This window comes from Delphinus delphis, chromosome 14 (assembly GCF_949987515.2).
Source record: "Delphinus delphis chromosome 14, mDelDel1.2, whole genome shotgun sequence".
Taxonomy (NCBI): Eukaryota; Metazoa; Chordata; class Mammalia; order Artiodactyla; family Delphinidae; genus Delphinus; species Delphinus delphis.
Window position 1 is genome coordinate 47,825,312 of NC_082696.1, and position 24,016 is coordinate 47,849,327.

The following is a 24,016-nucleotide window of genomic DNA, read 5'->3' on the forward strand; positions in this document are numbered from 1 at the left end:
TCTTTCTGGACTTCAGTTTCACATTATCTTTCAAAAAATATTTTTAGTATATACCACTTATCTAGAAATTCCTCTTCTAGGAATTTATTCTAAGGACATAGCTTGCCAAGTTATTATTATATATTAAATATTAGAAAAAAAATTTAATGACTTAGATTTCCAGTGGTAGGGGTTTGGTTAAATTATACTATATCCATACATTGAAATACAGTACAACTGTTAAAATAATGTAAAAGAAGTGACATGGGAAAATGTTCACAATATACCATTAAATGAAAGGAGAAAGTTATCAAACTGTATGATCTGTGATCCCAAATGAGAAAAGATTTACAGATGTACACAAAAGCCTTCTAGTATCTTTTTTCTGAATGGTGAGATTATAAATGGCTGTTTTCTTTGTGCCTTTTTGTGTTTTCTAACTGTTCTTCAATGAACATATTTTACAAAATATACATGTGTTCTTTTCTAAGTTGGGTGGTTCTGGAAGGAAATTCCCTCCCATATCACAAGTAAATTTTCCATTTCTTTATAGTCATCATCTTTTATTTTGTGACTGACATAATTGTGTGTCATGGAAAGCTGTAAATGTATAGGAATGACCCAAGACCTCCTTGCCAGCTGTGACAGCTGTTCTGTGTGTAGCTAAACTAGAAACATTAGATGTCTTAAAGATCTGTAACAAGATATACCGTGAGCACACAGGAAAGTGTGACAAAACAAGAAAACTCAGGTTGGGAGCAACTTAATAAGGAAGAGTAAGGGGGAAAAAAAGGTTTTCCTTGGTTTTACAGTATTATCCAGGAAAGTTACTATTGATGAGATTTTTTTTTGTTACAATGCCTTCCTCATTACCCTACTTTATTTTTAATCCTCTTAGTATGTTTGTGCTACTGAAAGGAGCCACTAAGGAGCAGTCTTTTAAGATTGGTCAGGAAATTGCTGAAGCTGTAACTGCTACCAATCCTAAACCAGTGAAATTGAAGTTTGAAAAGGTAAGAGAAATGTAATACTACTAACCACATATAAAATTCATATACCTTCTGTAGATTTCTGACTTTTTCAATACATTTTCAGATTTTATAATGGTATATGGGTCTGTGAAAGTGTTTAAGTATTTTTCCCTTATTTTTGTATAATTTTCTCAATTTTTTTTGTAATGTCTTATATAAAGAAATGAAAAGACTATTCCAGTTAGCTATCGCTGTGTAACCCCAAACTTAATGGTGTAAAACAAGCACCATTTTATTGAGCTTACAGATTTTTATGGGTCAGGAATTCATGAAGGGTGCAGCTGGGATGGCATGTCTCTGCTCCACAACGTTTAGGTCCTTAGCTGAAAGCTAAGGACTGAAATCACCTGAAGCTTGCTCACTCTCATGTCTGGGGGTTGATGCTGGCTGCCATTTGGGACACCAGGTGGGGCTGTGAGCTGGAACACCTACACTTGGCCTTTCCCTGGGGCTACTTGTTCTTCCTCACAGCATGATAGCTGAGTTCTAGGAATGAACATCCCAAAGAGAACCAGATGAAAGCCATTTTGCTTTTTATGACCTAGTCTTAAAATCATATAGCATCATAGCCTGTCTAGATTTGAGAGGGAACATAGGTCCCCATCTCTTAATGGGAAAAATGTCAGAGTCACACTGTGAGAAGGGTATGTGGGATAGAAGATATTATTTCTTTGGAGAATGCAGTCTGCCACAGGACCTTCGACTATTTTCACTTTACTTTGGATATGAAATATGCATTTAGTTCTTTCTGTATAAAACGTACTGAGCTAGGAGAGGTGTGGAATGCAAAGAAGCATGAGACACAGTCCTGCCCTCTAAGAGCCAATAATCTAAAAGGAAAGATTAGAAATGTATGTAAATGATCTTTCATTGTAAACTTAGGAAGCAGTCTCCCTAAGCACTGTAGGAGTGCAAAGAAAAGGTATTATGTCCTCCTAGGCTGGATGGGGAGACTCCATGTAGGAGGTATACATTGCATTCTGTCTCAGAAAATGGTTAGAATTTCAATAGGCAGCCACGGTGCTGCAGTCATTCTGCACAGAAGAAAGTGGTATATAGAAGGATATGGAGTAGGAAACGCACAACATGGGAATACAGAGTAGCAGGAGAGAAGTCTGGAAAAATAAAGTTAAGACCAGATTATAGAGTGTCTTGAATGCCAAGCTAAAGTGTTTAAACTTTATTCAGGAAAGTTTATCAAACAAAAGCATGACAGAGCTTTTTGGGGAGGACTGGCCTCACAGTGGTGTGGAGATGGATTGGAAAGAGAAGAATCTCAAGACAGGATGCCTTTTGCAACCTGTATGTCCTGAAGTAGTGAGATAAACTAGCGAAAATAAACAATTCAAGAGAAAATGGAAAGAAGGATGGGCAGGAGTTAAAAGTGGTTGATTTAGGAGAGCAGGTGTGGAAAAGATAAAAAAGGGAGAAGAGAATCAAACATGACTCCCAAATGTTTATCATGCACCTACTCTGAAGCAAGAATTGTGCTAGAAGAGATTCAGAGAGGACTTGGATACGGTATCTGCCCTGAAGAGTGAGCATTCTAATTGCAGGGAGAGAGGGAAGAAAAATTAGAAAACAGAGCGATGATGAGCGCTATTCTAGAAGTATGTGTGTGATGCTGTGGACACTCAACCTATCTGGCAAAGTGAAGAGCATGGTGTCCTTAGAAAATAACACCAGACGTGAAAATTTACCTGAGATAGATCACAGGCCTAAACATAAAAGCAAAAACTGCAAAACTTCTCAAAGAAAATAGACATTTGTTAAGAATCGTGATGCACATGTTCATGAGTATCAGTCTGTAGTTTTTTTGGTTTTTTTCTTGTATTGTCTTTGTCTGGTTTGGGGACAGGAAAAAAAAATCTGACCTCATAAAATGAGTTGGAAGTGTTTCCTGTTCTACTTTCTGAAAGAAAAAGTGTGTAAAATTTTTTCTTAAATGATTGATAAAATTCATCAGTGAAGCAATCTAGTCCTGAAATTTTATGGCGGGGAAGGCATTTTCAATTACAAATTAAATATCTTTAATATATATTATTCAAGTTTTCTTCTCATGTCAGTTTTAAAACTTGTGATTGTCAAGGAGTTTGTCCATTTCTCCTAAGTTGTCAAATTTATTGGCATGAACTATTTATACTTCCTTATTGTGATTTTGATATCTGTAAAATCTTTAGTAACATCCCTTTCACTTTTGATGTTTTTCCATTTTTTTCCCCCTTGATCATTCTAGCTAGTGGTTTATCCATTTACAGAACTTTCTGAAGAACTGTATAATTAATTTCCACTCTTTATTATCTCCTTCCTTACACTTAACTTTAGGTTTAGTTTGCTTCTCTTTTCCTGTCTTAATTTAGAAACTTGAATCATTGATTTTAAACAAAAAATTTTAATATAAGCGTTTAACAGTAACAAATTTCTCTCAAAACACTACTTTAGTTTCAAATTTGGTATCTTGTGCTTTTATTATTGTTCATTTACTTCAGTGATAATGACCTGTAGGTTATTTAGAAGTGTGTTAAGTTCCAAATTTTTAAGGATATTCCAGACATCTTTTTGTTATTAATTTTAATTCCATTGTGGTCAAAGAACATAGTCTATATAATTTCAGTGCTTTTAAGTTTGTTACAGTTCGTTGTTTGGTCTAGCACATGGTCTCTTAGTGAATGTTCCCATATGACCTTGAAAATCCCTGTGTATTCTGGTTATTGGGTGGAATGTTCTATAATGTCACTTAGGTTAACTGATAGCGTTGTTGAAGCCAACAACAATCTTACTGATTCTCTGTCAATTTCTAGAAGAGAGGTGCTAAAGTCTCCAAGTATAATCATAGATTTGCCTATTTCCTCCTTTTAGTTCTGCCAGTTTCTATTTCATGCATTTTGAAGTTTTCTTATTAGGTGCATATACATTTATGGTTATGTATCTTCTTGACAAATTGATACTTTTATCTTTGATAATATTCCTTATCTGGAAATCTACTTTTTCTGATATTAATATAGCCACAACAGCTTTGTTTTGATTAGTATTAACAAGTGTATCTTTTTTCTAACCTTTCTATGTCCTTATATTTAAAGTGGATTTCTAGTAGAAAGCATATTGTTGTATCTTTTTGATGGGATCTAATCTGATCATTTCTGCCTTTTACAAGTTACATTTTTTACACCAATTTTTACACTTTCTACACCATTTTTACACTTTTTACACCACTTACATTTAGTGTGATTACTGATACAGCTTTGGGGCAGAGGAAAGGACCAATGTGGTAACATAAAAAGGGGTGGGGACACACACCCATTCATCCAGGAATTCCAATTCAAGGTATTTATCCTGCAGATTTATCCATGCACGGTTGTTCACCGGAACACTATTTGTAACTCCAAAAGATTGGAAACATCCTAAATAACCCATAGTAGGTAACTGGTTACAAAAATTATTATACCCTCATAAAGTGGACTGCTATGTAGCTACAAAACAAAATGAGCTTTCTTGTACAGGATGGAATGCTCTCCAAGATAAGTTATTAAATGAAATAAGCAAAGTACAGAGTGATGTGGAAGGTAAGCTACCCTTATGTATATAAGTACATGTACTTAGATAGAATATTTCTGGAAGAATATACAGGAAATCAATAACAGGATGCCTCTGTGGAGGGGAAGGTAGACTTTTCATTGTATATTCTCTTATAACTTTTTAATTTGTACCATATAGTAGGTGTTACTTAAAGTCATTTTTTAAATTGTTTGAAAAGATATGATTGAAGACTTTGAGAGAGCAGTATCAGCTGAGGAAGGAGCAAAATTGATAGTGCAAGTAAAGGAGTGGGTGTGTGGTGAGGAAGTAGAACAACTCACTTTGTGTGTTTTTACCTGCAAGTGTTGTCTCATTTTGTATTATGAATTCGTTGGGCCCTAAGCCACATTTAGAATTTTTTATAATTGACATCTGGTTAAAGAGAGAAAAAGGCATATAAAAATAAGATATTCATGGTTGGAAAAAAATGGTTATTGATAGATATTTTATTAATTTCGTCACAGGTATATTTGCCCTGTGTCTTACAAACAAAAAAGAGGTATGTGGGTTACATGTATGAAACATTGGATCAAAAGGACCCAGTATTTGATGCAAAAGGAATAGAAACAGTCAGAAGAGACTCCTGCCCTGCTGTTTCTAAGGTAAGTTTTATCTATCTTGTTGTCATCTTTAAGAAATAAGTGGCTAGGACTTCCCTGCTGGCACAGTGGTTAAGAATCTGTCTGCCAATGCAGGGTACATGGGTTTGAGCCCTGGTCTGGGAAGATCCCACGTGCCGCGGAGCAACTAAGCCCGTGCGCCACAACTACTGAGCCTGCGTTCTAGAGCCTGAGAGCCACAACTACTGAGCCCACATGCCACAACTACTGAAGCCCATGCTCCCTAGAGCCCATGTGCCACAACTACTGAGCCTGCATGCTCTAGGACCCCGCATGCCGCAACTCCCAAGCCTGCGTGCTGCAGCTGCTTTAGCCCATGCACCTAGAGCCCATGCTCCGCAACAAGAGAAGCCACTGCAATGAGAAGCTTGCAATGAGTAGCCCCCGTTCGCCACAACTAGAGAAAAGCCCACACGCAGCAACGAAGACCCAATGCAGCCAAAAAAAATAATAATAATTTTAAAAAAGAAATAAGTGGCTAAAGAATCCGGTACAAATCCTTAAGCACATATCTAGGTGGAGGAACTATATAGCCTATATGACTATGTATAACTATAAGAGGAACTGTATGATTTTTTGAGAACTTCATTTCTAATGAAAACAACTTATTTAAGTCCTTAGTTTCTGACTTCTCCCACACCTTACCTTTTATCACAATTGCTAAAAAACAACACTTGAACTTGATAAAAATTTCCTGTCTAATCACCTAGAGATGATATATGGCAACACCCAAAAGCTATGGAGCAGGATAAAGAAGGGAAACTGAACAGAGAAATTTCATAAGTAATGTAATCCATCCTAGATTAACTGAAATTCTGTTTACTTGGGTTACCAAATACAAGTTAGGGAGATTTCTGAACAATGGTAATATAAATTACCTAAATTTCTCAACCATAGTATCTCATATTTATTTTTTCTTTATTCAGGCCCAGATTCCTTCTATAACAAACCAAAAATAAATGGTATAAATGGAACAGCACTCTATACACTGAGTTTTACGAGAGCATTAAAAGCATAATAGATTGATAGCAACCTATTATGTCACATATAATATTATGTAAATTTGAGATTTTTTTAATACTAGTTTCTGGAAAAGATATCCAGTGCATTCTTCCTCTGAGGGAAGAATGGTGCCTTGGCTAAGTTAGCAACTTCTTGTATAAATATGTATGGATTCCAGTACTCAGAATAAGATACAGAGCTTTCACCTGGAACTAATTTAAATTCATTCCACTGCATAAATCTACTGCATGTCAGTCATTTTCTAGTAGAGATACTCCAGCACAGAAAATTCTATCACAGTTAGTATATATTTACTGACACTATAAAAAGGCAAAAAGACTGACTTTATTTCACTGCTTGGTGATGTTTAACTTTATTTCACTGCTTGGTTATGTTTAAACTTCTCTCTGTCCACCTGAATCCAGCCCTTTCTATAATAGGGTTAATACATGAAATGATGTCTGGCTTTTTGTGCCTGGAGTGTTCTTGGCTATTTAAGACAACTTAAATGTTTCGTGTTGCTCATCACACACAGCAAATGTTTCATCTGCATGTCATCCTGATATGATTTTCCTCAAACTACATAATACTCTATTTTTAGAAATCACAAGTTAAATAAAGTCTCCAAAATATTTTCCAGTTTCAATAATTTTTATTATCTAGTCATTGTAAATAGCAGATTGTTCAGACAGATCAGCAAGTTTCAGTAATTAACGTAATTGAAAGTATAACAGCAATGATGAAATATATTGGGGGATATTTTTTCCTTATGAGCATATCCATTTTTTTTTAAAGATACTTGAGCGTTCTCTGAAGCTGCTATTTGAAACAAGAGATATAAGTTTAATTAAACAGTATGTTCAACGACAATGTATGAAGCTTCTGGAAGGAAAGGCCAGCATACAAGATTTTATCTTTGCAAAGGAATACAGAGGAAGTGCCTCTTACAAACCTGGCGCGTGTGTGCCAGCCCTGGAACTTACAAGGTAATGATGTGCACAACAGCACAACCCCCAATACCTAGTAAGTGTAGTCCTGGGATTTGGAATGGTTTGGAGTAGATTAATAGACACCCAGTCTGCAGGCACAGATACACAATTGTCTATTCCCCTGCCCACGTGAAGCCTTACTAAAGTGAGTGGGTGACCCCCATACGTTGCAAGTTCTAAAGAAGAAGAAAGAGCTCCTCTTCTGGCCTTCCCTGCAGAAACTAAATTTAGTGAAATTGTAATCTGATACAGAGCTGGAATTGATTGTTTTTCCCATATCAGAATCACTAGGTAGTCCTTAATTTTCATTTACCAAAGCACTGAGATGGTATCATTCTAGAATCAGATCACCTAATCAGCTAAATTTTATCCTCCATTATTAGATTTACAATAGTTAATTCTTAGTCTTAGGGGATAGAAAACAATTTAAGGTAGTTGATATCTGCCAACTCATATTGTTCTCCATGTAACAGTAATTTACAGAGTAAGTTTTATTAAACTCTCACAGCATATCCACTTGGTGCCAACTAAGTGAAGTGTATACAGTTGTCAAAAAAGTTACTTGAAGGTTCCCCTTGTTGATTTCTCATGGTTTCATTATTGTTTAATTCTCATTTAATTTTCTGGAAAGATGCCTTCCATGACAGTCTTTGAGTGACTATTTTATTTGGATTTAAATAGGAAAATGCTTACTTATGATCGGCGCTCTGAGCCTCGAGTTGGGGAACGAGTGCCATATGTCATCATTTATGGGACCCCTGGAGTACCACTTATCCAGCTGGTAAGGCGCCCAGTGGAAGTCCTGCAGGACCCGACTCTGAGACTGAATGCCACTTACTATATCACCAAGCAAATCCTTCCACCCCTGGCAAGAATCTTCTCACTTATTGGTATTGATGTCTTCAACTGGTATCATGAATTACCAAGGGTAAGCCTACTAAATAGTACCTGTGCTGTGACTCTAAAGAGAGAATTCACTTACAATTTTCAGTAGAGCTAAAGATTTTATTTACATGCTATCAGAGCAAAGCAAATGCTTTATTATCCTATACCAACAAAGGTGCTACATTTTTCTGGTTTAGTTTTCTACAAACACCTTCCCAGCTTCTGTCAGATTGGCCAAATTATAGAAGATTAAATCCAAAACTACATCAATGGTAAACACTTAACTATAAAATAACTCAAAGCAGCTAATAAAAAGTAAACAAAGGAGGGGCTTCCCTGGTGGTGCAGTGGTTGAGAGTCCACCTGCCAATGCAGGGGACGCGGGTTTGTGCCCCAGTCCGGGAAGATCCCACATGCTGCGGAGCAGCTGGGCCCGTGAGCTATGGCTGCTGAGCCTGCGTGTCCGGAGCCTGTGCTCCGCAACAGGAGAGGCCACAACAGTGAGAGGCCCGCGTACCACAAAAAAAAAAAAAAAAATTGAACAAAGGAGAGCAGAAAAATCCCTTCAAAATGGGTGTTTAAGAAATGTATAGGATGTAGTAGCTAGACATATTCCTGCAGAAACCAGACTAAGGAAATAATGTTAAAATAGCACTTTACTAAAGTAAAACATGCAATGTGGAATCTTACCAAAGGGAGTTTTGCTTGAACTCTTTTTTTCTTAGTTTACCCATTAGAAGCCTGAAGGAACGATTTGTGGTTCTGTAATAATCTGGGATACATTACTCTAGGAGAGTAGCAGTTGTTATCTGATGTTTAGAATTAGATCTGCTGTCATTTGCTCTGACTATGAAAGGCTGAGGGTATGCAGGAAAACTGATAAAAGTTGATAATTAAATTATTTTTACTTTCTCAGTGAGCACTTAAGGCCTCAAGGAAAAGAATAAGCTGGGAAACTGAGGTTGAAGCTGTGCTTCAGAGAATCTGTGCTGGCCAACATCTGTAATGCTGTGTCCTGGCTCTATGCCACAAAGCTATTACTATTTTTCATTTCATCACCAGCAAGAATGTTAAAACAATGGCATTTATAAAAGGCTGACCTAATAACTTTTATGCAGAGTGACTTATAAGACAGCAAGGGAGTACACCAAGGGTATGATTGTAAGATGATGTTATTTCAGTGTGAAAAAGAGTATCAGAAGACATCTCTGAAACCAGTATTACTTCAAATGAGGAATGATTAGGGAACATGTATCTAATTTCATTTGAAATGTTCCAGGTTTACTTTTACTTGAATTTTGCACCTTACTGCCTAACAAGTTATTTTTAACCTTCCACTTACCTTGCTGCCATGGCCCAAATTGCGCAGCCTTAAACAGTATCTACTCTTAACCTGGATTTCTTCCTCTGCCCTCTGTGATCTCCACTGCCCCCATATGATCTCATACATCTACATATCTCAACCAGAAAACTGAGTGACAGGGATTTCCCTGGTGGCACAGTGGTTGAGAATCCGCCTGCCAACGCACGGGACATGGGTTTGATCCCTGGTCCGGGAAGATCCCACATGCTGCGGAGCAACCAAGCCCATGCACCACAACTACTGAAGCCTGAGCACCTAGAGCCTGTGCTCCACAACAAGAGAAGCCACCGCAGTAAGAAGCCCACGCACTGCAACGAAGAGTAGCCCCCGCTCACCACAACTAGAGAAAGCCCGTGCGCAGCAACAAAGACCCAACACAGCCAAAAATAAATAAATTAAAAAAAAAACAAAAACCGAGTGACAGGAGACTATTTTTCTTTTTTATTGAAGTATAATTGACATACAATCTGGTATTAGTTTCAAGTGTACGACATAGTGGTTTGACATTTATATACATTGAGATGATCACCATGATAAAGTCTAGTTATCTGTTACCATTTAAATTTATTATAATATTAGTGACTATATTTCCTATTCTGTATATTATATCCCAATGACTTACTTATTTTATAACTGGAAGTTTGTGCCTCTTGAGACTTTTTTTTTTCCCAAAAAACGAAAACAAAACAATATTATCTGATGATATTAAAGTGTAAAGGAACAACTTTGTTCTTTTCTATAGCCCCATTGTCTAGAACAGTGCCTGACATATAGTAGCTATTCAGTATTTGTTGAACAAATGAAATAATGCCTTAGTAAACCTGTAATTAGCATGAGAATAGCCACTCTGCTATGAAGCTGGCTCAGACTTATTTCTGAATTGATATTTTTCTGAACTGTTGTTTTTATAGATCCAGAAAGCCACCAGCTCCTCTCGAAGTGAACCTGAAGGGCGGAAAGGCACTATCTCACAATACTTTACTACCTTACACTGCCCTGTGTGTGATGACCTGACTCAGCACGGCATCTGTAGTAACTGTCGCAGCCAACCTCAGCATGTTGCAGTCATCCTTAACCAAGAAATTCGAGAGTTGGAACGTCAGCAGGAGCAACTTGTAAAGGTACAACCTTGTTCAAAAGACCCAGAATCCCAAGCAATCTGATTCTTCAGGGAAATGTAGTCAACTCTTGAGGGAGGTGTAGTGTAAGGTGTGAAACTCTAGTGTGAAAGTGGAATAAGGATTCTAAGTTAATAAACTTCCTAAAAATATCATAATTGAACTAAACTATTAAAAATGGCTAAATTTGTTTTATAATTTAGTTTTTGTTTTTATAGAATAGTGTATTATGTTTATTAGAACCATAGAACTACAATGTCCAGCCACCCAATTTCTTTTATAATAGTATTTCTAAAAAAGAAAGAAAAGTACTAATTGCTTTGTCTACCATATCTACTTACCATTCTCATAAAAATCTGGTTTTCCTAGAGAATTGCTAGTAAACTTGGAAGGTTTGCAATTCTGAGAGTCAAGATAGAAAATTAACAGTTAACATGATTTAATCTTCCTATCTGCCAGAGGCTGGCTGTTCTAGGCCCTCTTACAGATGAGTAAACTGACACAGAGGGATTAAGTAATTTGCCCCATGTTCCACTGGTAATAAGCAGCCGAGACGGGATACAGACATAAAATACAGACATAAAATGCAGAGATAATTTTTCAAATGTGGAATTCCAGCAGAAATAAACAATAGGAATCTCTTGAAATAAGTTAGAAAATTAAATCTAAAGGAAAAAATATTATAGCACATTTTTTTAAAGTTGTATATTTCTTAAAGGACTGATTATATCTTCTTATAGCATCATGTTTCAAGTTGCAATTTTAGCTTTCAGGCGAGAGAATAACAATTTTGAGGTGGAGTTTGTTTGTTTTGTCTTTAGAAGAGCAATATATAAGGTTATTATTGGAGTGTTTTAAAACCAACCAGATAATTGAAAGGCAGTGTGATATAGTGGAAAATGAATCAAGCTGATAGTAAGAACATCAGGATTCCAGTCTGGACTTCATAGTACTGGCCATGTCCTCTGGCCCCAGTTTTCTCAGAATGTGGGTTGATGCTCTTTCCTAGGTCCTATCTAGCTCTATCATTGTGAATTCTAAACGACCACTCCTGGCAGCTCGTCTGTTCATATGCCTAATGTAATCCAACCACCTATGTAAAGGCCAGGTTCTACACCATGCCCCTCAAGGTAAAAAGGCTTCTGAACCAAGTCAGAGTATCCACAACCTCCTAGGAGGACAACCTAGCTGCCACACAGTTGAAAAGGGAGAGAAACCATCTCTTGAGAGACTAGGCTCTTAGAATAGAAGGATGATTAAGGACTGGTAAAGTAGACACTTTCTTCTGCACCATTCTAGCTGCTATTCTGCACTGGCAGAAAACTCTTAAGTTGTATAGTGTATAGCCAGTCATCCAGAATGCATTAAACAGATTTCATTAAGGACAGTAAGATCTCAAGGTATGATTATTTTGATGCAACCACAGAAGCCTAGCTTACTGAAATGATAAAGTGGCTTTTCCCTCTCCTAAATAGTTGTTAAGTACGCTCACTTTCTCCTTCCCTTATGTTACCATCCTAGTCCAACCACCATTATCTCTCCCCAGACTCCTGCAACAGCCTCCTACCCTGATCCCCCGCCATCCTGTCCATTCTCAACACTAGCTCGAGCTTCCCCACCGAAGAGAAAGTGAGCCCAGTGAGGGCAGAGGCCCTGCCCTTCCCTTGCTGAGTTGGCTGTGCCTAGCACGGAGTCCAGCCCATGGTGGGTCGTACACATGTATTAAATGAAGAAACAGCTTCTTGCTGAATGCACAGTTAAAGCAGCAGTAAGTCACTGGAGTGATTGCCAAGCAATTTGCAGCCACTCTGTCCCAGTTTTTGTACCACTTTGTACTAGTGGTTCTGGTTAGTACAACCACTAGTCACTGGGTGACCCCAGCTTCTGTTTTTTTTAGGTTACTACCCCAATGGCAGCAACTAGCCCTCATAGAAAATTCCCTAGTTGGCATCTAGTACAAGGTGCAAACATGGGCAGGACCTCCAGAGCTCCACTGACGTCAGAGGCTGTGAGTGGCCTCTTCCCTGGACCTTACTGTCTTCTGTCCCCAGCAACATGCACTATGCTAGTTGGTGCCATCAATTTAACCACAACCTTCCTTCAATATTAGGTCTTATTTCTTATAAAAATGCAGTTTTAAAAGTAACGCTGTTTAAAATAAGGATGGTTCATCATCTTTAAAGGGATATTTTAACTTTAGGATTGTTTTTTTCCTAAGAGGATTAAAATGTGTGTCTCCTGTGCACTAAATAATCTGTAGGAATTTTCATAAAGCAGAAATTACAGGAGATAAAATGAGAAATTGTCAGAAACATTAGTAATAGATTTGATACACCTCTCAGCCCAAGACCAGTCAAGTGATCAGAAATCAGTACAATTATTAAAGATCTACACAACATTATAAGATAGACCTTATCCAACATTAGAGACTACACCTTCTTTTCAACTGTTTATGGAATGTTAAAAAATTGAACATATTTTAGTCTATAAAGAAAACCTTAATAAACTTCAGAAAGTTGAAATATTACAAGCATTTTATCAATACAATTCTATAAAGCTAGTAAGTTAATTATAAACTCACAAAACAAAATGATCCTTCTACTTGGAAATTTTAACACTCCCTGTTAAACAAACAACACATATAAATTCTAGACAACCATAGCAGATCTCAAAGAAAAATTCATCAACTTAAACACTTTTAATAAAAAATGAACTTAAGCATCTGACTGAAAATTTTTTAAAAAACAAGAAAGTAAGCCAAAGGATAGCAAAAAGAATCATTAAATATTAAAGCAGTTTTTGTTTTACGTTTGCTAAAATGTAAGTTTCCAGGTTGTGGTGTTTAAAGTTTTAAACGTAAGCTGCTCGGGGTTTAAATCACCAGTAAAGGATCTTGAAACTAAACATTGAGTTAAATTTAGTGAGGCAAGTAATTCCATCCTGGTTTATTTATCAGGCAAGCACAGCAAGTGCATAAATATTTATCAGTTTGTCCTGGCACCTGAACGTAGCTGCAGTACACAGAGCTGCAGTGCAGACATTCCATATTTGGGAGTAGGTTTGAGTCTCTTGGCAGAGATCTAATTAGTGAAAGTCTTCAAAGTAGAACAGCAGCACACTTACTCTTCAAGAGAGCATGCTGAAGCACAGGGCTCTCAGTAGTTTGCTTGTGGCAGTATCATAATACTGGTACAGTAACCAGCGTGCTCAGAAAAATGGGCCTTTCAATTGACTGGAAGATACTGGCGCAAAGAACAAAAATTGTTTGCCCTGTGAGACCTTTAAAACAGAAGCTGTTAGATACAGATCAGAGAATTAAGTGGAGCAGATCTGATTTCTCTCTTAAAAGGTTAGTATGGTAGCTGCTATTTGCTATCCCTTTTTTTAATCACTTGGATACACTATTCACATAAAAAATCAGCATATATTTTCTTGACCCTTGGGGCCCTCACTAGTAGCCTTTAACGTTTTTCATGTTTTATCAATTTTTTAAACTGTATGTATAACTTCAGACTTTACATATTAAAATCTGATCACTGGGTAAGACATTATGATGCTTCTCTTTAAAAATTGCCTTATGATTTATTATTTTCCTTTAGATCAGATCTCATTATACATTAGAATCACCTGAGAACCCTAAAATGTACAGATTCTTAGGCTCTTATGCCCATAGATCCTGATTCATTGGTCTGGGATGGGGCTGAGGCATTAGTCTATTTTTAGGCTCATGTACGTAAGCCAGGGTTGAAACTACTGGTCTGCACTACTACTTTCAAATTCACATGCTTTGATTTTTTTTTTCCATACTGGCATTTTCTCTTCTGAAATAAGAAAGTGGGTAACATTTTTATGATTGGCATACAAAATGTTTAATATAAGTAACTTGAAAGAATAGTGTACATAAGCGCATTTAAGAGACAGTCTTTGAATGGTAATTGGGTAGCCTATTATGTGTATGTTAATATAATAGGATTCTACCATAAATGAAAGTTGATCGTTGGGATGAAATGAATCCTTAGGGAATTTTGTGCTCTGTGGTTTGTGAAATAATATCCTTTAGAAATGTGTCAACTTAGGGTTGGCTATGCTTCAAAGAAATGAAAATTAATGAAACTTTCTGTAATATGTGCCATATGTCTGCCTGTAATCTGTGGTGGGTCATAAAGGAGGGATTATAAAAGTTGTTACATCTAGATAGAAACTTTCCTATCATTTGATGTACTCCTCTTGTACTTTCAGATATGCAAGAACTGTACAGGTTGCCTTGATCGACATATCCCGTGTGTTTCTCTGAACTGCCCAGTACTTTACAAAGTCTCCCGAGTAAATAGAGAATTATCCAAGGCACCATATCTCCGGCAATTACTAGACCAGTTTTAAATTGTCAATATCACAGAATTCCAGGTGCTATTTTTTTCAGTGTTTACCACTAAACTGTTGTGCATGGTGCTTTTTCAACTTTCATCGAGTCAAGTGTGTTCATTGTCTGTCTATTATCTGAAGACTATGAAGACTTTTATGCTGAGTTAAAAATTGTACTTGTTGATCTCTGAATAGCTCACTTCTTACAGTGTACAAACCCCTCATCCTTTTGCCTTTTCAACATTGTTTTATAATGCAGGTGTCGAATTTGCTACGGTATGCATAACATCTTGTAAATCCATTTGAGTAGATCATGTTTACTTCCCTGTGGAAGGAGCACTGAAAACCTCTTTAAAAAAACATTCGTGTTTTCCTTGACCTGTCTGTATCAAGACGTGTTATATCCATTCACTTCATAATTTTGACTGCGAAATATTTTGTAAATACACTTTTTTACTTTTCAAACTAAGTAAAATAATGTGCAATGAATTTTATACAAATGATTTTCAAGTTGTTTGGTATATTTCCTCTAGGTTTTGCTTGACTCAGAGTAGAGTTGTTATTTTGATCAAACTGTGCAAACAATAGTACCATGTGTAGCATTTTGAAACTTATTTTCTAAAACCGCTGTCTTGCTTTAGCTATTAATGGGGCATTGTGAGGAACTGTGCAAAGACTTTTTTGTTACAAACCTGTGGGCCTGTTGCAATACTTTAAAAATAAAAAATTTTATTCCATTTTTGCTTGTTTTGTATAGACATTTCTATTGCTTCTAAATATGCTTAAAATATTTTCTTTCCTTATGTACTGTACAGTTAATCTTATTTGCCATCATCTTGAACACAAAATGTGTATTTAGAATATTTGTATAACTGTATAAAATAAAAAAGGAATTATGTGGTCAGTGCATTGTTTTCTAAACTGGAAATCATTGTTTTAAAAGTTAATAATGGAAACCATATTAAAACTGAATAAACTACGAAATACAGCAGTGTGGTTTTATCTTGCTGTAAATAGAATGATCTTCTGTTTTATAAGCCTACATTAGTTACATCCTCCCTACCCTCTCTGAATTTTAATGAGGTAAATTTAACTCGTTATATACTAATTGATGTTGCAATTCCCTAACCGAAACTTTAAGATTTTTTTTTAAACGGGAGCAAGTAGTCTAGGAAACGTTTAGCTCTCATCCATGTTCATATTCATTTAGATAATACTTAATTTTGAAGCCAAGACTTTACAACGGGAAAGCAAAAATTTTCTTAGTACTTTTTTAAAACTTAATGCCAGGACTTCCCTGGTGGCACAGTAGTTAAGAATCTGCCTGCCAAAGCAGGAGACGGCACAGTAGTTAAGAATCTGCCTGCCAAAGCAGGAGACACGGGTTCAAGCCCTCGTCCGGGAAGATCCCACATGCTATGGAGCAACTAAACCTGCGTGCCACAACTACTGAAGCCCATGCACCTAGAGCCTGTGCTCCGCAACAAGAGAAGCCACCACAATGAGAAGCCCACACACAGCAACTAGAGAAAGCCTGCACACAGCAACGAAGATCCAACGCAGCCAAAAATAAATATTTATATTTAAAAAAGTTAATGCCAATATTTTCAATAGAAAAAAATTAACTTTAAGATAGAAAGCTCATCTGGTTATGCACCAGAAGTAGGTCTAGGTACTGCCGAATTCAGTACTTCCAAATATTGGGATTTGTTTTCTGAAAATTATATGGTAAATATGTAATCAAAGAGATATAAATCATGGCTGCATATTATTTCTCCTAAGCCCTGTGGAGACATCATAAATCGGCACTTCTGTGGATCTTTTTTTGTTTGGGAGTCTAGAGCTAGTCCTTAGAATTAGAATTTTCTTACCCTTGCATGGGTGGCCATTGATGAACTTATCTATTACTTTCCCTTTTCTAAGTTCTGTGTTATCAGGACTTCCACTTATATTATCTTTCTCATCAATGTAGCTAGACACAATATTCTCAACAGAATAATCATTCTTAACCTCTTTATAATTGGACATAGCCAAACTAGCAAATGGTTATTCAATACTAGTGCCCAAAACAAGCTCAAAACTAGTTTTAAGCACTTAGCATATCTCTGGTTCCCTTTTGTGCAGGGAAATGCCTCCCTTCTAACTCTGTCCTCAGAGTCTGTAGCCTAACTGCCTTTTAATGAGATGCATCTGCTGTTTCAGTAACTGTCACCAGTGAGGGTGCTGAAACATGGACCTATTTTACCAAAAAATATTTTATAAAAAGCTTCAGTATACTTCCATAATTTTTCCCCTCCCTTTTAGAACAGCTATTAATAAAGTTTTGTGTTTCACCCAGACCAGAAAAAAAAAAAAGTTCATTTTCTGAGTAATGCTAAAGAAATAATCTGATTAAACATTCCCTTAAGGTTAAAACATCATTTTCTCTCATTCTGACCACTTCCCACCAACGTGTTTCCCTAGGTGTGAAGTATTAACAAAAACTACTTACAACTCTAGCTCCCCTCTTCACTCCCACAGAGGTCCCAGTCAACAGTGGAAAAAAGGCAAATGCTGAGCCATGTAATACTAATTCTACATGAACTTCAATTTTCTAATAGTGTCTGTGAAGAAGGCCAAAACATTGGGGAAAAACATTAAAATGTGAACAGGAGAGCAGTTATAAAGAATTCTTAGAGGAGGTAGTCCTGTGAGGGCTGGAGAGTCTGTATTCAGCCCTGCCAGTTGTCACAGGACATGCCCTCACTAGTCTCAGAAGAAGCACGTTCCCTGCCATCAAGAATGCTGCCCTTCCAGAGCTGTATTTTATACTAGTAGAATCTTGCTGCTGAATAATCTTCACCTTTCCATCTACTCCCCGTTGTTTTCATAATAGCTGAAGCACAGGGGGCTTCCCTGGTGGCGCAGTGGTTAAGAATCTGCCTGCCAATGCAGGGGACACGGGTTCGAGCCCTGGTCCAGGACGATCCCACATGCCACGGAGCAACTGAGCCTATGCGCCACAACTACTGAGCCTGCGCTGTAGAGCCCGCGAGCCACAGCTTCTGAAGCCCATGAGCCTAGAGCCCGTGCTCTACAACAAGAGAAGCCACCACAATGAGAAGCCCACACACCACAACGAAGATTAGCCCCTGCTCGCCGCAACTAGAGAAAACCCGCGCGCAGCAACAAAGACCCAACATAGCCAAAAACAATAAATTTATTTTTAAAAAATAGCTGAGCACATGGATATTCCTTAAACACCTATCAGATAAGATTTAAACTGATTTCTCAGCTTGAGAAAGGTATTTCTTAAAATACACATTTGATTTTATAAAGTAAAAATAAACCTGGCTATAAATGACATTACTAGCACTCTGCCAAGAAAAGGGGGAAAAGAAGGGAAGGCAGCAGTGCACAAGCAGCTATTTTCAGGCTGGATATGTCCTGATCTCTCTCAATGAGACCTGCACCTCTTGGGAGGACAGTCTGCCAATTGCACTCTACTCATTGTCACCCCCCTAAATACCCATCTCTCCCCTGATGTGAGGAGACATGTTACCTTTAAACATTTTTGGTTTTATAAAAGTGAATGAATTCTGATACCATTAATGCTCTGGAGTTCTGCTTAATAAGTAGCTTTATGTAAGAAAATAGTCATGGATTGTTTCTAGCATTTGGGATCTGAGGAGGAAGTCTAAGATACAGCACTAAACCCACAGCATCTGTCTCATTTCCTCACCCTCATAACTCTGTTTTGTCACTTTGGCCAGCTCCAAGAGTGGCTTACAAAGAAAAATATCTTGTAGAGGAACTTTCAGATTTGTAAAATCAGGTTTCCGTATATATGTGGGGAGAAAATGTGACCAGGGAGACAAATCAAAATACCATCTTAGTGCCTGGGAGTCTCTTACTGACTTACTTCTTGTTGGAGGGAAGGACAGGGAGGTTGGGGGTAAATAATAGGTTAAGAGTAAGGAAACCCTGTGCCCTGGGTTTCATATGATTGTTCATGGTAATGCAGCCCTTTGGAAAAGCAACTAATTTGGTCACAGATACTAAGAAGTTTAAAAATAGTCATATTCTTTGAAAACTGAGGATAATGCCACCTGCCCTAATAGAGGCTTTATGAATGGGAATGTGGCGAATGCAAAATAGTTACACAAAGTATTAGTCATTCAATAAATATTTAATGAGCATTTAAGATATGCCCCACATTTTGCTCATCCAGAGAAACCAAGGTAATCCCCTGTCCTCATGTATATCACAGTCTATTAGTAAAGACAGATAATTGACATTGGTTTCAAGATGATAAAGATTTTTTGCCTCTTCCTCCTCCATCAGATAAACCCAAAAATAAAAAAGAGAATGCCAGAATTGATCACTGTTAGAGAACTTCAGGAAGGCTTAGCAATGTAAGACCACAGGTGGGAACTGAATATTTAAAAGGAGCGGTTAGTCTAGTAGGCCAGCACTAGCCCCAGGACCAGGCTTCACCCACTAGTGGGCAGGCACCAGCCCTGCCTGGGGTCTCCTGGACCCTGACTCTGCTGACCCCTGAGACAGCACTAGCCCCAGGGCCCCCTGGGGTTCCACAGCCAGCCACCTCATGACCCAGCCCTGGCAACTAGCAGGCAGTAGCCTGTGCACAAGGCAGGGCCTGGCAACCAACTGGACCAGGGGCCAACCAAGCCTACTAGACTGCTCACACCAGTCAGCCTGCCACAACAGAAGGAGCCACACAGCCAACAGAGGAGGCATCCCTAGAGCATACAGATCTGGTGATGAGAGGGGAGTACACTGCTGGGATACATAGGACATCGCCTGCAAAAGGCCACTTCTCCAAGGTCAGGAAATGAAGCCAACCTACCAGATACATAGAAATTTAAGTTAGGGAAAATGAGGTGATAGAGGAACATATTTCAAACGAAGGAACAAGATAAACTCCAGAAGAAGAACTAAGTGAAGTGGATACAGGCAGTCTATCCAAGAAAGAATTCAGGGTAATAATCATAAAGATGATCAAAGAACTTGGGAGAAGAATGGATGCACAGAGCAAGAAGTTAGAAGTTTACAACAAAGAGTTAGAAAATATAAAGAACTACCTACCAGAGATGAAGAATACAATAACTAAAATGAAAAACACTAGCAGGAATCAACAGTAGATCAAATGACAAAGAGGAATGAATCAGCTAGCTGACAGAGTAGTGGAAATCACTGATGCTGAACAGAAAAAAGAAAAAATAATTAAAAGAAATGAGAAGAGTTTAAGAGACCTCTGGGACAACATTACGTGGCACTAATATTCACATTATAGGGAGATTCCAGAGGGAGAACAGAGAGAGAAAGAAGCTGAGAAAAAATTTGAAGACACAACAGCTGAAAACTTGCCTAACCTGGGAAAGGAAAAAGACATTCAAATCTGGGAAGCACAGAGAGTCCCAAACAGAATTAACCCAAAGAGAACCACACCAAGACACACTGTAATTAAAAACGGCAAAAATTAAAGAGAGAATATTAAAAGCAGAAAGGGAAAAGCAAGAAGTTAATACTGGGAACTCCCATAACACTATCAGCTGGCTTTTCAGCAAAAACTCTGCAGGCCAGAAGGGAGTGGCATGATATATTTAAAGTGATGAAAGGGAAAAGCCTACAACCAAGAATACCCAGCAAGGCTCTTGTTCAGATTTGATGGATAAATCAAAAGTTTTATAGACAAGCAAAAGCTAAAAGAGTTCAGCACCACCACACCAGCACTACAAGGAATATTAAAGGAACTTCTCTAAGCAAAAAGAAATGACCACAACTAAAAACTTGGAACTTATGAAAGGAAAAGGCTCATCAGTAAAGCCAAATATACAGTAAAGGTAGTAAATCATCGACATACAAAGCTACTAGGAAGGTTACATTACAAAAGTAAAATCATCTATATCCACAATGAGCAGTTAAGGGATGCACAAAATAATTAGATGTAAAATAATGACATCAAAAACAATAACTGTGAGAGTACAAATGCATGGTTGTTAAAACGCATTTCAAATTAAGAGATAAGCAACTTAAAACAATCGTACACATATACATACTCTCTCTCTCTCTCTCTCTCTCACATACACACACACACACACACCCCTACCTCATGGTAACCACAAACCAAAAAAATCTATAAAAGATACACAAAACAGAGAAAGGAATTACAATCTAACACTAAAGATAGTCATCAAATCACAAGAGAACAAAAGAAGAAAGAAAAAGACCTACAAAAACAACCCCAAAACAATGAACAAAATAGCAATAAGAACATAATCAATAATCATCATAAATGTAAATTGACTAAATGCCCCAATCAAAAGACACAGAGTGGCTAAATGGATACAAAAACAAGACCTGTATATGCTGCCTACAAAAGATTCACTTCATATCTTAAAGACACACAAAGACTGTAAGTGAGGGGATAGAAAAAGGTGTTCTATGCAAATGGAAATCAAAAAAAGCTTGAATAACAATATCTATATCAGAAAAAATAGACTTTAAAACAGACTTCTACAAGAGACAAAGAAGGACTTTACATGTGATCAAGGGATCAATTCAAGAAGATATAACAATTGTAAATATATATACACCCACAACTTCCCTGGTGGCGCAGTAGTTAAGAATCCGCCTGCCGGGCTTCCCTGGTGGTGCAGTGGTTGAGAGTCCGCCTGCCGATGCAGGGGACATGGGTTCGTGCCCTGGTCTGGGAGGATCCCACATGCCGCGGAGCGGCTGGGCCCGTGAGCCATGGCTGCTGAGCCTGTGTGTCCAGAGCCTGTGCTCCGCAGCAGGAGATCCCACATGCTGCAGAGCAACTAAGCCCATGGGCCACAACTACTAAGCCTGCGCTCTAGAGCCTGTGAGCCACAACTAGTAAAGGCTGCACGCCCTACAACCTGTGTGCCGCTACTACTGAGCCCACGCACCGCAACTACTGAAGCCCGTGTGCCTAGAGCCCATGCACTGCAACAAGAGAAGCCACCTCAATGAGAAGCCCATGCACCAAAACGAAGAGTAGCCCCTGCTCACTGCAACTAGAGAAAAGCCCTCACAGAGCAACGAAGACCCAACACAGCCAAAAAATAAATAAAATTTTTTTAAAAAAAAATATATATATATACACCCAACATAGGAGCACTTAAATACATAAAGCAAATATTAATGGACATAAGGGGAGAAATTGACAGTAACGCAATAGTAGCAGGGGACTTTAATACCCCACTTACATCAATGAACAGATCATCCAAACAAAAAATCACTAAGGAAACATTGGCCTCAAATGACGCATTATATCAGGAACACTTAGCAGATACAGATAGAAGATTCCATCCAAAAGCAGCAGACTACACATTCTTTTCAAATGCACATGGAACATTCTCCAGGATAGATCACATGCTAGGCCACAGAACAAACCTTACTAAATTTGAGAAAACTGAAATCATATCAAGGATTTTTTGTGACCACAACACTATGAGACTAAAAAAACAACTACAAGAAAAAAACTACAAAAAAACCACAAATAGGCGGAGGCTAAACAATATGCTACTAAACAACTAATGAATCACTGAAGAAATCAAACAGGAAATAGAAAAATACCTGGAGATAAATGAAAACAAAACGATCCAAAATCTATGGGACATAGCAAAAGCAGTTCAAAAAGAGAAGTTTACAGCAATACAAGCTTACCTAAGGAAACAAGAAAAATCTCAAATAAACAACCTAAACTTACACCTAAAGGAACTAGAAAAAGAATACCCAAAATTGATAGAAGAAAAGAAAGCATAAAGATCAGAGCAGAAATAAATGAAATAGAGACTAAAAAACAATAGAAAAAAAATCAATGAAACTAAAAGCTGAAACTAAGGGCCTACTGTATAGCATAGGGAACTCTGCTCAATATTCTGTAATAACCTAAATGGGAAAAGAACTTGAAAAAGAATGGATACATGTATATGTATAACTGAAACACTTTGCTGTACACCTGAAACTAACACAGCATTGTTATCAACTATACTCCAACATAAAATAAAAAAATTTTTTAAAGAAAGAAATGAAATAGAGACTAAAAAAATAGAAAAAAAAATCAATGAAACTAAGAGCTGGTTCTTTGAAAAGGCAAACAAAAGTAATAAACCTTTAGCCACACTCATCAAGAAAAAAAAGAGGGCCCAAATCAATAAAATCAGAAATGAAAAAGGAGAAGTTACAATGGACATCACAGAAAGACAAAGGATCGTTAAGAGACTACTACAAACAACTATCTGCCAAAAAAATGGGCAACCTACAATAAATGGACAAATTCCTAGAAACAAATAATCTCCCAACAGTGAACCACCAGGAAGAAACAGAAAATACTGAACAAATTACCACTAACAAAACTGAATCAGTAATTTAACAAAAAAAGACAAACCCTACAAACAAAAGTTCAGGACCAGATGGCTTCACTGGTGAATTCTACCAAACATGTAGAGAAGAGTTAATACCTACCCTTCTCATACTATTCCAAAAAATTTCAGAGGAAGGGGTGCTTTCGAACTCATTCTATTAGGCTACCATCACCCTGATAGCAAAACCAGACAAAGATATCACACAAAAAGAAAATTACAGGCTAATGTCAACGATAAAAAAATGCAAAAGTCCTCAACAAAATTTGAGCAAACTGAATTCAACAATACATTAAAATGATTATACACCACGACAAGTGGGATTTATCCCAGAGATGCAAGGATTTTTCAATATCCACAAATCAATCAGTGTGATAAACCATATCAACAAATTGAGGGATAAAAACCATATGATCGGGACTTCCCTGGCAGTCTAGTGGTTAAAACTTCGCCTTCCAATGCAGGGGGTGTGGGTTTGATCCCTGGTCAGGTAGCTAAGATCCCACATGCCTCATGGCCAAAAAACCAAAACATAAAAAAAAACCAATATTGTAGAAGCAATATTGTAACAAAATAAAGAAGCAATACTGTAACAAATTCAATAAAGACTTTAAAAATGTTCACATCAAAAACAAAAAAATTTTTTAAAAAAACCCAAAACACCATATGATCATCTCAACAGATGCAGAAAAAGCTTC

General features: G+C 37.5%; 1 protein-coding gene across 3 annotated transcripts in view; it reads left to right on the forward strand.

The window, feature by feature from the left end:
• REV3L (REV3 like, DNA directed polymerase zeta catalytic subunit) overlaps window positions 1-17,122 on the forward strand; it is a 187,375-nt gene extending 170,253 nt beyond the window's left edge. For all 3 annotated transcript variants that reach the window (XM_060030078.2, XM_060030079.2, XM_069541357.1), the window contains 6 exons: window positions 878-992; window positions 5,051-5,188; window positions 7,004-7,194; window positions 7,879-8,125; window positions 10,357-10,566; window positions 14,803-17,122. In XM_060030078.2, coding sequence (XP_059886061.1) covers window positions 878-992; window positions 5,051-5,188; window positions 7,004-7,194; window positions 7,879-8,125; window positions 10,357-10,566; window positions 14,803-14,943 — 1,042 coding nt within the window. In that variant the 3' untranslated portion in view covers window positions 14,944-17,122. The remainder of the gene's footprint in view (window positions 1-877; window positions 993-5,050; window positions 5,189-7,003; window positions 7,195-7,878; window positions 8,126-10,356; window positions 10,567-14,802) is intronic.
• Window positions 17,123-24,016: the final 6,894 nt, after the last annotated feature.